A 14,944-nucleotide genomic window follows, 5' to 3' on the forward strand; every position below is an offset into this window, starting at 1 on the left:
CCTTTCATTACAAAAACACTTGACAACTAGAAAGAGAGGTGAGCTTTCTCAACCTGATAAAGTGCATCTACAAAAAACTCACAGATAACATCATATTTTATAGTGAAATACTGAATGCTTTTCTGGTAAGAACATAAACAAGACAATTATGGCTATTCTCACCATGCCTATTTGCCACTGTACAGTAGGTACTGGTCAGGGAAATTATGCCAGAAAAATAAATAAAAAGGCATCCAGATTTGAAAAGAAGAAGGAAAATTATTTCTATCTTCAGGTGACATAGTCTTATATAGAATATCCTAAAGAACCTACAAAACAATGATTGGAGCTAATAAATGACTTTAACAAGGTTGTTGGATATAAGATTAATATATAAATAACAGTTATATTTCTGTACACAAGCAATGAGGAATCCAAAAATGAAATTAAGGAAACAATTCTATTATACCAGCATCAAAGTAATAAAATATTAAAAACAAATTTAACTTAAGAAGTGCAAGACTTGTACACTGAAAACTACAAGATATTGTTGAAAGAAGACTTAAATAACCAGAAAGACATTGGATGTCCATGGATTGAAAGACTTAGTATCATTCAGATGGCAATAGTGTCCAAAGTATATACAGATACAATTCAATCACTACCAAAATCTCAATGACCTATTTGCAGAAATGGAAAATTTAATCCTAAATAGATCAGTATGGATCCATATGGAATTGCAAAGGATCCTGAATAGCCAAAACAATCTTGAAAAAGAAAAACAAAATTGGAGGACTCATACTTACCAATTTAAAAACTAATTACAAAGCTACAGAAATCAAAACACTGTGTTACTGATATAAATATACACATATAGATCAGTGTAGTACAATTCAAAATCCAGCAAAACATTTGTATATATTTGGTCATTTGATATTTGACAAAGCTGCCAAGACCATTCAGCGGGGAAAGCATAGTTTCTTCAACTAATGATTCTGGGACAACTGGATAGCAAGGGAATGAAATTGGGCCCACATACAAAAATTAACTCAAAATGGATCAAAGACCTCAACATAAGAGCTAAAACTATAAAACCCTTAAAAGAAAACATAGGGGTACATGTTCATGATCTTGAGCTTGGTAATGGATTCATAGATATGACAGCAAAGGTTCAAGTATCAAAGGGAAAAAATAGATATGTTGGACTTCATCAAAAATTTTAAAAAATTGTGTATCAAAGGGTACTATCAAGAAAGTGAAAGGCAAACCAACAGAATGGGAGAAAATATTTTCAAATAGTATATCTGAACATGGCCTAGTATTCAGAATATATAAAGAATTCTTACAAATCAACAATTAAAAGGCAAACCACCAAATTCTAAAAAGTGCAAATTTCCACTTATAAAATAAGTAAGACACAGGGATACAATGAACAGCATAGAGAATATAGTTAATAATATGTAACAACTTTGTGTGGTGACAGATGGTAGCTAGATTTATGATAGTGATCACTTCACAATGTGTAAAAATATTAAATCAGTGTTTGTTTTACACCTGAAACTAATATGATATTGCATGTCAACTATGCTTCAGTAAAAAATATGTGCAAAGTATTTGAATAAGCAGTTCTCCAAAGAAGGCAACAAATGGCTGATATGCAAATGAAAAGATACTAACATCATTAGTCGTTAAGGACATGCAAATTGTAACCATAATTAGTTACCACTTCATACCTACTAAGTTTGCTATAATAAAAAATAAAAAATAACAAGTTGGTGAGAATGTGAAGAAACTGCCACCCTCATACATTGCTGGTGGGAGTTTAAAATAGTGTAGCCACTTTAGGAAAGAGTTTGGCAGTTACTCAAAAAGTTAAACAAAGAGTGACTGTGTGACTCAGCAATTACATTCTTAGTCATATAGTTAAAAGAATTTAACAAAAATGTCCACGTGAAAATGTTTATATGATTGCTTATAGCAGTGTTATTCATAGAGGCCAAAAAGTAGAAATAACCCAAATGCCCATCAGCTGATGAATGGTAATAACATGTGTTAAATCCATCCAATGGAATATAATCTGGTAATAAATATAATAAACTACTGGTACATGTTACAGCATGGATGAACTGAAAACATGCTAAGTGTAAGAAGCCAGATGTAAAAAGGCAGATATTACATGGTTCAATTTATGTGAAATACACAGAATAGGTAAATACACAAAGACAGAAAACAGATTAGTGAATTCTAGGGGCTAGAGGAATGGGCAAAGGGAGTGATGACTTAATGGTTATGGGGTTGCCTTTTGGGGTGATTAAGATATTCTGAAATTAGATAATGGTAATGGTTGCATAACCGTCTGAACCTCTGCATTGTATATTTTAATATGCTGCATTTTTTAGTACATGAGGTATATCACAATAATAAAATATTTCACCAAAAGGTTGATGGAATTTCTTTAGGCTAAAAGGGAGGAAGAACATTGCAGGCAGAGGGAACAGCATTTTATATTTCAGGTGTGAAGAGAGATGTTAGAAGATAAGGTTGGAGAAGAAGGCTGGATATAGATCAAGAAAGTTTAGGCTTTGTTCTTTGGTAGAAGGGTTCATGGTGAGTAAGAGAAAGTTTCTGAAGAAGGAAGTAAACACTTAACCAATCTAAATTTTGGGAAAATAATTATAACAACAGTGTGGTGGGGTTTTTAAAGGTGAGGGAGTGGCATATTTTGTCTGTTCATTGACAAATATTCATTAAGTACCTCCATTGTGCCAGGTAGTTTGCTGGACCAGTCATCAATTTTATACCTGGTGACATAAAATAGAAACTCAATAAATGCTAAGTAAGTTGTTGTTTTGGTGAGGATGAATGGACATTGGGAGATCACTTAAAAGGTTTTGACATTGTTCAGAAAAAAGATGAAACTATGAGGGTATGGGAAAAGAAAGGAGGAGCTTAATAAGACAGCTGATTCAGTACTTGAATTCTCAGTACTTGGTGATAGTGATGATTATTGGAAAGGTGAAGGAGAAAAAGGAGTAAAAGATATTGAATCTTCTAACAAGTTTGAGAAACAGGTTTTGTGAGTATGAGGTAAGTTTAGTTTTAGACAAGCAAGTTCAGAAATGGAGGTGTCCAGGATAACTAGACATTGGGGTCTAGCTCCTAAGAGAGAAATTAGAGGTAAAATGATTGATTTTGTAGTCAAAAGTCCGGAGATAATATTTGAAGTCACAAAAGTGAATAAAATCCTCTGATGAAATGCTATAGAGATACAGGAATAAAGGAATGAGAACTAAGTCATTGCAAACACTCCCAGTCAAGGGTGAATGAAAAGCCAGCAAAGGGATCTGAGAAGGATCAGTCAGATAGGTCTTAGGAGAACCAAGACTTTTTCAAGTGGTTGAAAAAGCTTTGAGGAGGAAGAATATTCAACAGGATCAACTGCTACAGAGATGCTGAGGAGGATGCATATGAATGGAGAGGTGCTGAGTTTTGGTGATTTAGAGGTCAGTGATGAGTACAGTTTACAAAGTTATGCTGTGGTGAATTGGGAGGGACAGCTTGGAAATTACCTTATTCAGAAGGTTGGTAGAGGCTATAGGAGAGAGATGGGGGGCAGAAGGAGAAAAAGATTTAAAAAATTACATGTTAGTGATATATATATATATGTATACTAGGCTCACATATATACATTTGTACATATAAGTTTTCATGCATGCACACATACTTACATACATATTAGGTTTAGGTAGAGAATGGATAAAGCAGAGAGTTGGAGTAGCTGAAGTTAAGAGCTCAGGTGGAGGGTTCACTGTGGAGAGAAGAAAGGCACATCTTACTCTGAGCCAAGGGGGAATGAGTAAGGAAATGTCAAGGCAGAGAGGGTAGTTGATAGAATTCACATCTGAGGGGGGCCTGGATCTTCTCTGAAAAGAAGGAAGTGACTTCATCTTCTGGGAACAGGGCTGTGAGCCTGAAGTAAGATGGAAAATGTTCTGAACAGCTGTTTATGGAGTGGGACAAAGATGAGCAAATTGATTAGCATACAGCATGGGAACAGGCAGTGCATGTCTCAGAGCATGAGATAAAGTGGAATCAATGCATCTGTTTTCTTGTTTTATTTTTGATGAGCAGAGCTCAGAAGTCCAAGAGTGTGAACAAAGACACCATCCCAGAACTGAAGAACAGTACAGAAGGTAAGGTAAGGGGATGAAGGGCTGAGAGCTATGTAGGTGAGAGATGAAATAGGGGACCAGACTCATGGGACCAGGTTGAGGTGGAGAAGGAACAGAGTGAAGGAAGTCAAGAGAGTAACTTGGCTCAGAGAGCAGGGAAAGGTGGAATGCTGAGTACCTTCTCTGAGCTTCAGTTTCTTTATCTATCAGTAGGGGGGCAATGGTAAGCACTATGTAATAGCTTTGTTGCCTGTCAGCATGAGCTGTGGTAAGGAATAGATAGGTTGATTGGTTGTGAGTGAGGTCTTGCCCATATAGGCTAGGAACTAACTCATGAAAGGTGAGAATGTTCAACTGTTCTTTTTATAAGGTATATATTCTTGGATTATCTGCCCATGGCTTGCCCTCTCTGCTTGACAAAATTGTAAACTTTCAGAGAACTGGGTCAGTGTCAGTATAATTCTCTCAGAGGGAGTCTGCCTTGTTCACCTAAAAATTAAAATAAAAATCTACAGCATACACTACCGCACTACCACTTAACTTTCCCAGCAAACATAGAAGTCTCAAACCAACATTGGTTTCCAAACCCAAGTGGTGAGAGCCACTTTCCTTATACAGAGCTGTCTTTAGAATACAGTTTTTTTGGGGTGTCTCTGAGGATAATTCCCTAAAACCAGTTAGTTCCCAACATGTTTTGGGCAATGGCAGGCTTGTTGGGATATGCATCTTACCTCCCAAGGAGATCTTTTGGAAGGCAATAAGACTCATTTGGACATATCACTGCTGTGCTGCTCATTCAAACCCAAGCCTGCATGTTGTATGTACATGGTCTGTAGTGCTCCCAGGATAATGCTGTAAGAATTAGCCAGACTTTGATTAACCAGGGTTGATTTTCATTAAGACCTCAACCAGAAATGCATTTGGTTTTATGAAGAAGGGGGAAAATTTTAAAGAAACTATGTAGAGATCTGGGCTTTATTTCATAAAGAAAGAGCAAACATAATCAAACAACAAAACAACAATAATGGAACCCCACCCCACAAAACAAAAAACAAACAGAAAAAATAAATAAAAAGGATTCCAAAAGGTGTCCAGAAGCTAATATAGATTCAACCACAAGAGACAATTAGACTTGAGGAGAAGGCACAAAATCTGAGTGCAAATCTTGACTTGAACTTCCTAACTGAGTCCCTGGGCAAGTAGATTCCCCTTTTTGACACTCAGTTTCTTCTTCTGCTAAATGGCGGTAATGATAACTATTTCATGAGATAGTTGTGATTCAATGAGAAAATGTGTGTCAAGCTGTTGTGCACTATATCTGGCAAATATGAGGTATGTAGTAAATGCCACTTTTCCCTTTACCATCTTTATCTACTTAATCTATAACAGGACAGGTATTGCCTCTAGCCCTATTATCCCCACTACAGAATATTTCTTTGTGATTGTACCACCCCCACTTCCAACCTCCACCAACCTCTCTTCTCTGGAATAAGGGCACTATACCAAGGTATATCTGGTGCAAGGTGGTCTGTTGAGATGCTCACCAGGAGAGAAGTTGCTCACCTTTAACCAAAAACTTCACAGTGTTGCTGTGCTGCTCAGAGCCTACCCGGCCCTTGGCAGTACAGAAATAGAAGCCTGAGTCAGCTACCACTGCATGCTTGAAGAGTAAGGTACTCAAGGCTGCTACTTTTATCGGTTCTTGATTGTTAGTCTGTTCCTTGTACCAGATGTAACTGATGGGAGGAGAACCCTGAGCTTGGCATTGAAGGCTAATCCTCATTCCCTGAGGCACTGTGAAACCATAGCCACTGCCAGTCGTCACTGTGGGTTTGGAAACAGAGACTGCAAAGGGAAGACAAGAGAAGAAGCTCTGAGAAGTTATAAGGATATGGGAACACAAGGCCTAGTCATCCCTGCTGCATATAGGGGTATGTATATATCTTCAGAGGAAACTAAAGGGACTTCGGACTTGTGAGGGAAGAGAAGAATAGGGCAATATAAATAAAAGTAGCATCCTTTGGAAGATTGGGTACTGTTTTGTATTATCTGGAGTTCTGGCTTACTGGGAGTTAAAAATCAACTGACTTTCAAAAATAATATAATTTCAAAGGCTTAAATAGTTTTGGGAATATATGCAGTTTCAGATTACTGGGGCTAAATCATTGTAAAATTGCAAAGCTTATCTTGGACCTCTGCATCCTTTTCCCCAGAGCTTCTCTGTCAGCATCTATCTACTCTCCAATATCCTGATCAGATATACTCATTTTCTATGAGTTTTAAGACACAGTCCAAGAAGGGCAAGCAGGCTATGAATATTGAAATTTCTGGGACATGTGAAGGGGTAGAAATTTGAAGGCCAGGAACCTTTCTAATACTTCTTAAATTCTTCCTTGAAAGTGATGACCTTGAGGATCATCTACCTGTCCACTTCCTCTGATTAGCAAATATAACTAAATAGAAATTATTTACAGTTGAACAAACTTCTCTGTGTTTCTTGGGTGATCTAGGATTACAGTCTTCTATCAGGTCTTTGCCTATCACTGATGTGTATCCCCACAGTGACTTACGTTTCTGGACAAGGAGCTCAATGATCTTCTCTCTCACTACTTGGTTGCCATCAGGGGTCTGCCACATGACTTCACACATGTAGAGGCTGCGGTCATCCATCTCCAGGGTATTCAGTTGGAGGGACACATCTCCTGGAGCTTTGTGGTTCACATGTAGGCGGCCCCGGTACTTTGCTTGCTGTATATGGTCTCCAGAGGAGTCACGTAGGAAGATAGTGGTGACTGGTTCTGAGCCACGTTGTACCAGCCACTTTACCAAGACTTGGGTGTAGCCTTGCAGAGGACCATAGGTGCAGGGAATATTCACATTCCCTTTCCAAGGCCCTGTCACACTTTCAGGTGCTTCCAGGATGGGATGGCCTGAAGAGAGGGAACAGAGGAAGGAAGCAGACATAGATGGCACACCCAACTGGGAGCTAGGGTGGTAGTGGCAGGTCTCAAAAGGCTTCTGAAAAACACCCCTCAGTTTTCTTTCCATCATGCTTTTAGATTCCCTGTGCCCTTTTGTTCTCTGTCAGCCTTCTCATCAATCACAACCAATTCTCAGAAGGAGAGCCCTTAACATTGTTTAGCTTTCGAGAGTTCTTTTCCTTTCACTGTCTTGCTGTGAGGCGACACAGGGTAAGTTTTCCTTTCACAATGGAGGACCTATTTTCTTCATCTACAATGCAGAGTGCAGATATGGTGATTTCTAATGATTTTGTAAACTGTGAGTTTGTAAATCAATACAAATTCTGTAAGTCAATAAAAATACTTCTTTCAACACTTTCCAAAAGAGGTGTTGTAGCAAATGTTGAGCAGTTGGCTTTGGGCTATTCGATTGTAATTATGTACCTGGAGAAATGTGGGTTCTACAGGGCTCAGAAAGGGACATCTGCCCTGCTTATTCCCCATTTTTCACTTAGAAGGGCTCAATGTCCCCAGCCCTAAGTTTTACTCTGTAAGGGAGAAAGGAGGCAGGCAAAGGGCAATATTAAGGGTGAAATCTTGTGCGAGATGCATTCCTGTTTAGCAATATCATTAGTTGTTAAGTTGGACAACCACACTTTGTAAGCCTGTTTTTTTTTTCTGATTTCTCTCCTTTGTTTGTTTGTTTATTTATTTATTTATTTGGTTTTTCTTAATTCTCAGCAAAAGTACATTGGAAAATTCCATCCTGAGGAGGAATGGAGAGGAAAAAGTCTGGAGAGGAAAAGGGTCTGAATTAAATCCTAGGGTTGGCTATGGTACAGATGATGGGACCAAGATTGCTACTTTGGTGTTGTGGGGAAGGAAAACCAGGGAGAAAAGATGTAAGTGTTGACAGAGCCATTCCATTAGAAATTGCCTCCATAATCTCACATTTTAAGGATTTTGTGTTTTATTTAACTGGGACCAGGAGTGATGGACTGTATTTTAGATGATGTCTTTATGATGTTTCTCCTAGAAGTGTGTGGGAGGGCTCAAAGTATGAGCTATTACTGAATACAAGCATTTCATGTAGCCCAGGATTCCCAGGCTTCAGTCAAGAAGATGGAAGATAGGGTAGGGGCATGCTTTCTAGCTCTCAGAATGTATTGACAGCTATCAGGGCTTCTATTAATGGGGAGACTAAATTCAAGCCTTTGCCCTATGCCCTCACCAGGGTCTCTTAGGACATCACCATAATATTGTGGTTAAGATAAAAGCCTTGAGTAGAAAATAATAAATATGAATCCATGTTGCTAGAGTCACCACATACTCTCTGGGGAGTTTCAGATGGGGCAGGAAGCAGAACTCAGACCCTTGAATGGGAGCACAATAAGGATAGATTTTGGTTTGCCCTAAAATTGAACTTTAATCAGCTGTCTATTGATACAGTAACCTGTCTAGGGCAAGTTCTGAGATTTATTTAGGTATTGGACAGCATTACCCTTTACATTCCCTTCCCATTCTAGATGGTTCAGTGCTAACAGACTCTAATGGAAACAAAAGTTCAGTAATTACATATCCCAGCTGGTTGTGAACTTTTATCAAGTGGTGGGGTTCTCTAAGCTACTGATACTTCATCCCTTCATGTGGATGGCCCATACACTTGAAAGCACAAACATACCAGCCTTAAACCCCCTGAAAATCACCTGAGCCTTTCAGTTTAATGTAATCTTTCCTGCTAATCTCTCTCCAGCTCTCCCAAATCTCTTTCTATTTCCCTAAAAAGCATTCTCACACCCTCGTCCTGGACTAGAAAGAAGCATTCTGCTGTGAGGCAACAAAAGCCTTTATCAATGTGTATGTGTCTCTTCACTCTGACCTTGGGGGAGCTGCAAGGCCTGGATTGCATTACCCTTCCTGGGAACTTTCTGGGAATTCTCACAGCCTACTCTGGCCTGCCTGGACAGCCAGACCCAATTTCTCAATCTCAAGAGTCACTTTTGGAAGTAGGAGAAATGTTTTATTAGTAGCATGAATACAGAGCATATGGTAGGCACAGGGAATCGCAAGAAAGAGGGCATTGTACTATTCCTCATCTACTCTGATTTCCAAAGTGAAGGTAACCTCAATAGCCTTGACTTATACCTTCCAACGATCCCTGTGGTGCTCAGATAGCCTAGAGGAACATTGAGTAGGACATCTAGTAGGATCAGGAGAGTAGTGAAAGACTGCATGAGGTAGTAAGAAGAATAACATCAATCCAACTTCAAGTTTTGCCTTACCATATCTGTGGACCTTGGGTAAATTGCTAAATTCTCAGAGCTACAGTCATTATCAGCAAAACTGAGGCAGTAGTAAACCTTCCATGGAAGGTTATTGTGAAGTACAAATGAGTTCATAAGGTGTTAAAGCACCTAGCATAAATGGCTGATATTCAGTAGGTGCTTGATAAATGCCAGTCCTATCCCATGTCTTAAGAGAAACTTCTCATATTTGTCTTGATGCTTCTTATTCTATAGAAGTTTTCAGTATGTCCTTTCCAGGGTGGACAGAGTCATTAGACTGGATCATTGTCATTTAATAATGAACTGAAGGAGAAGGTAGTACAAGAGAAAGTAAGGAGCTACCCTTTCCAGTCTGACAGAACTTATCAAATTATGGGTAGGTAATAGGCCATTCCTAGGTTGTAGGAGAGTCAAGGAGGACACAGTAGCCTGTACTTCCAGCAACAGGTCTGGCTTGGCAGCCACTGTGAAATGTTGACCAAAGTAAACAATACACCTGACTTCCCTGGAAGATTGGGTAGGGGAACTCCATTATAGGAAAGTCCCACCTCTTGTGGGGATACTCTGCCCATCATGTATCCATGAACACCACCAAATGGTGAGGTACTTGGTACAAGAGGACTTGAGGTATCAGGCAGGATAGAATTTGGAGACTTCTAGAATCGCATAGCTAGAAGGGTTTTTAGAAACTACTTAGTCACATTTCCTCATAGTACACATGGGCAAGCTGAGGCCCAGAGAGAAAAAGATGCTTATCCAAAGTTACATAGCAGAGTTCGAGCTGGGCCTGGAGGCCTGGAATGAAGGCTTTTAGATGCTATACTGCCTTCTTGCCTTATTAAACCATCAGTTGCCAATGAAACTATCAACATCTTACCTAGGCATACTTGATATGGTTTAAGAGATGTTATCCTAAGGTTAGATAATAGCCCCTGACTGCCTGAAAAAGAATTCTTCCATTTGCCAGCTGCTTCCGGAGAAGCCTTTCCCAGTACTTCAGAGCCTTGCTCTTCCCTATCAGGGAAGGACTGAATTTCCTTCAAATACTGTCTCCCCTTAGGGAAAAAAACCAGAGCTGTGCATTAACTCAAGGGGCTTTGTGGAAAAGGGTTTGATTTGGAAAAGAACACAGTACTATGTGCCACTCTAGTCCTAGGATTAGACTTAGAAAAGCAAAAGTCTCAGGCCTAAATAATTGCCCTAAAAGAAAAGCCTAGTTTTCTGGGTATAGGGCCCTTTATAGGACCCATTCTGGGCCTGTTTTTTAATCTTCCTCCTCCCACCATCACAGAGAGGGTAAGATCTTTCCACTACTCCACACCCCTATGTCTGGCCTTTCTCCCTCTCTTGAACTACTTCCTGCATAAAGGTTTAGCTTAGATAAAGATGTTTATAAAATGTTTATGTTTATAAAATGCAAATACTAGGGTTTATTTTTATTATGATTATTACAACATGTGTTTTAGACCTAACAGCTGATTCTGGCCCCTAGAGGGTTTTTAGAAGTGAAGCTACAGTCCTACAGAGCTGTCCAGCTGTCAGGGCCTTTTGAGGCTAACCAGGCTGATCTCTTCACTGTACTTCTGGGCTGGAGACACAGATCCAGGGAGAGGGACGGTGCTATTGGCCATTCAGTATATCCCTACCTTCAGGTCTATATTGTAAGACCCTCCACACAAATGGAAGACCTGCTTTCACGTCTAGAGGACCTCACAGGCTGGGAAGGAACGTGTGAGAGTACACATGCATACATATACATGATTTAAATTTAATGTTTGCAAAATGTTCCCTTGAGCCCCAGTCCTGCCTCAACAAGTCCCAGCTCAAACATCATATTTGGAGAAGATAGAGAAGTATACTCTAAAACATGCTAGATAATGAAAATATTGTAGCTGTAGAAAGAACACTATTTTTAAGGAGCATTAACTGCCATTAATGCTCTGTGGCTTTGAGCAAATTCTTTTCCCTCTGAGATGACTTAATTTAGTATCTCTACTAGCTTTGAGGTTCTAGCAGTGTATGGGTCACAGAGTTCCAGGATAGGGTAGCCTAATCTGAGTTATCTATGGAAAGCTCGGTTCTTTCTGACTACACAAGAGACACCATGAACTCCCATCCAATTTCTAAGTATATGGAACAAACAGAGGTGCAGCAAGAACTCCCTTGCCCTATTTTTAATTTTAATTAGCTATTATTCAGGCTTAGTTTCCTAAAAATCTGTTTCAGTTCTCAGGGGTATAAGTGAGGATGGAGGAAGACCCAAGGAAATAATGGTATTATGGGATACTCTGACCTCTTTTGGGATATGTGTCTAGCATTATACCTTCAGGAATAGCCCAGGAAATCTGTGCCATGACCATAGGGAAGTGAGTTACCCCAGAAGGTGGTAAAACAACAAAAAAAACCAAACCCCTCCCCACCAGTTCCTGTGAAGACCAATCGAAGGAGTTGGGGCTGTTTAGTTTTGAGAATAGGAGTCAAGGGTGCCTATCCTCAGAACTCTAAACGGTTGTTAGAGCATATAGGGAGCAGATATGTTCTGTGTGTCTCTAAGAAATAGAGCTGGGGCCTTTGGAAGGAAGCCATAGGGAAGTGGATTTAATTTAACACAAGGAAGAACATTCCAGCAGTTGAAGTTGCTCCTAGATAGATTAGATGGTCTGGGGAGGTAATGATCTCTCAGTCACTGGAAGTATGTGAACAGATACTCTGAGCACTTGTTCATAACAGTGAAGGGTGGGTCTAGATTACTTCTAAAGTCCTGTCTAGCTCTTAGACAACATTCCTTCTTTGAGGGATGCATATTTTAATGGATATCAAAGCTTGGAAGCAGAAGAGTTAAGGTATAATGGTAGAATTTTAGGTGAAAGACAGAAAATAAAAGAGGGATTTGGGTGACATTAGGCAGCTTTTTAATGTCCCTGAGATATGACAAGTACTAGAAAAGCATGTGGATGTTTTCTGAGAGAGAATCCTTTTCAATGTCTACCCAAATTTACCCCTCGTTTCTTCAGCAGCCTTCTACTTCCTCCCTTCCTTCTGCCCAAAACTGAGAGGGACTGCAGCATTGGCTGAGAACACTCATCTACTCAGCAGTAATCAGTTTTCCTCAGTAGGAATTCAGTCCCAATCCCCCAGCCTTTTGCTTGTGCCAGAAGTGGCAACTAGGCCCCCATTTGCTGCCTTACCATAGGTGACCACTGTTAGGTGGCCCAGGAGCAGCAGGCCAAGTAAGAGCCCCATCACAGCCAGAGCCACTTCTGTCCTTTCTTCCAGCCTTCTGTTGTCAAAGAGGCTTGAACTCCTGATGGCTGCCAGTGTCTGTGCCTGCTTCCTTCCCTTTCTTCCCTATATCTTTCTCAGACTGCCAGTGCCATCTCACATTCCTCTTCCTTCCCTATTTCAGCACAAATCACGTGAGCACCCTCTTCCCTCCCCTTCTTGGAGTTGGTGGTTTGAGGGTGAGTGAAGCAATTCTTCCCCTTGCTAGGGTATTGACTTGACTTTCCCTTGAGCCAGTAGGGCTCTCTGGTCTTTGATCTCTTAGGCTGTTTGTTTTGGGTTTCCTCCATAAGACTCAGAGGTTTGGGAGCTACCTTTGGGATGAGTCTGCTCTCTCCCTCATGGGGGTGTTTTCCTGTCTGGTGGGGCTAGGGAGAAGAGATCAACTTCACTGGCCTATGCAATATCCAGCAATCATACTGTTAACCCCTGCCTGCTCATCCTCTGCACATGAACAGTGTCGGAGGGTGGGTGCCTGTGGAGTTCACAGTACAAGAGATTAAATGTATGAAACAGCTTTCTATACAACAAAGCTTAAATTGGCAAGCCCATGGATAAGGCTGCTATGGGGAATATGTCCCTTTATCTCATATTGGGAATGCTCTTTGAATCACTTTCTCCAATAGCTCCACCTCCTTCATGGTAAGAATTCCTATTAGTGTTCATAAAGGCTTTATCATTTATTTCTTTTAAGGCAAAGTCTAGTATTCAGTATATTTGCTTATTGACCTGATAGTGGTGTACTCTACCAGGTTAAACTTTTCAACAACTTTCAATTGGTACATAACCATGACTTAAAAGGGAATAACATTAAGCCTCCTAGAAAGCTTAATTGCTTCTCTTTGCAAGCCTCAGGGTGACTGTAATTCTACCAGCAGTCTTATTTGTAGTTTTGACACTGCTCACAGTCTACTAAGCCTTGAAAATATAAACAGCTCCAAAAGGAGAAATGCATCCAACAAATTCAAACTGAACACTGCAAGCAACGTCTAAACTTAGCTTTCTTTTTGATTGGAGAGACAAGAGAGGCCTTGGTTGGAGGAGGGGTGAGCTTTGCAGAGAGAGGGTGTAGGACTCCAAAGAGAGAAATTATCTCCTCCAATGACATTCTTTCCAAGGAGAAGTTACATACAGATGATTTGGGGGTGTGCAAGGGCTGAGGAGACTCCAGTATTTCAGGCCCTGCTGTTATCACATGGAGTTCTATCAAGCCCCTCTGATTCCAAGATTCAATTCCCCTTGCCTCGTTGTCCTTTGTTTCTAGCTAGTTCATTTTGTCCACTCACTGGAACTTCTAGTCATTCTTTCCTATTGGTTCCTCACTCAGGGAATTCTGTGCTTTGAGGAATCCTCCTTTTGTATTTTCAACAAACATCCTGCCATCACTACTACCATATGTTTACAAACACCTACACACACACACCTTCCCTTATACAGTCTTTCCTGATAAAGAGCTAGAAGCCCATGCCTTATAGGACTGGTGTCATTTTCTGTCTGTCCTAGTGACTGAATTTTTTGAACTGCCTCTTGCCTCTTGTTAGGACCTCCTAGATCTGAAGATAAGGTAATTCCTGGAAACATGCACAGCATTTCTCTGGGGAAGACTTTTATTTCTGCAGTGGGCTCAGTAGCCCTGTTGAACAAGAAGGGCATTAAAGGGGAAGTCAGAAATCCCAGAAAAGGTTCTGGGCTCTGCAACTACGTTGTTTTGAGACTGTGGGCAAGTTAAGTATCTCTGAATATCAGCTTCCCCAACTGTTACATGAGCATCATTAGACTTGATGTCTTTTCAGATTAATAAAAAATAAGACCCCTCTATACATACAATACCAACTATAGCATTGATAACTACTATTTCTTAATCTTTTACTTCCCCAGACACTCTACTAGACACTACACAAGGATTATTTCATTTGGTACTTACAACCCTGCAAGTGGACTCTTACTCTTGTGCCTCTTCTGTCAATCTTTACTCTTTTACACTGCTTCTCTTTTTCTTTGTGGAACTCACCACTACTTGGCATATTGTATAGTTACTGGTTTACTTGTTTGTTGTCTGTCTCCCACTCTAGAATGTAAGCCCTATAAAGGCAGGGATTTTTGTATTTCATGTTCATTGCTATATCCCTAGTGCCTAGAAAAGTGTCTGACATATAATAGACACTCAAACACTTTTTTAAATGAGTGAATTGAATAAATCACCATTTTATAAATGAGACTGAGTTTCAGAATAGTGAAATCTCTTACCTGTATAGAAGGTTCCTGG

At 40.0% G+C, this 14,944-nt stretch overlaps 1 protein-coding gene across 1 annotated transcript in view; it reads right to left on the reverse strand.

Moving 5' to 3' along the window:
• VSIG4 (V-set and immunoglobulin domain containing 4) overlaps positions 1 to 12,796 on the reverse strand; it is a 32,867-nt gene extending 20,071 nt beyond the window's left edge. The window contains 3 exon segments of the mRNA XM_036892744.2: positions 5,715 to 5,996; positions 6,722 to 7,081; positions 12,585 to 12,796. Coding sequence (XP_036748639.2) covers positions 5,715 to 5,996; positions 6,722 to 7,081; positions 12,585 to 12,639 — 697 coding nt within the window. The 5' untranslated portion in view covers positions 12,640 to 12,796.
• Between the last annotated feature and the right edge of the window lie 2,148 nt (positions 12,797 to 14,944).

The sequence above is a fragment of the Manis pentadactyla genome, chromosome X (genome assembly GCF_030020395.1).
Source record: "Manis pentadactyla isolate mManPen7 chromosome X, mManPen7.hap1, whole genome shotgun sequence".
In the NCBI taxonomy this organism is placed as follows: domain Eukaryota; kingdom Metazoa; phylum Chordata; class Mammalia; order Pholidota; family Manidae; genus Manis; species Manis pentadactyla.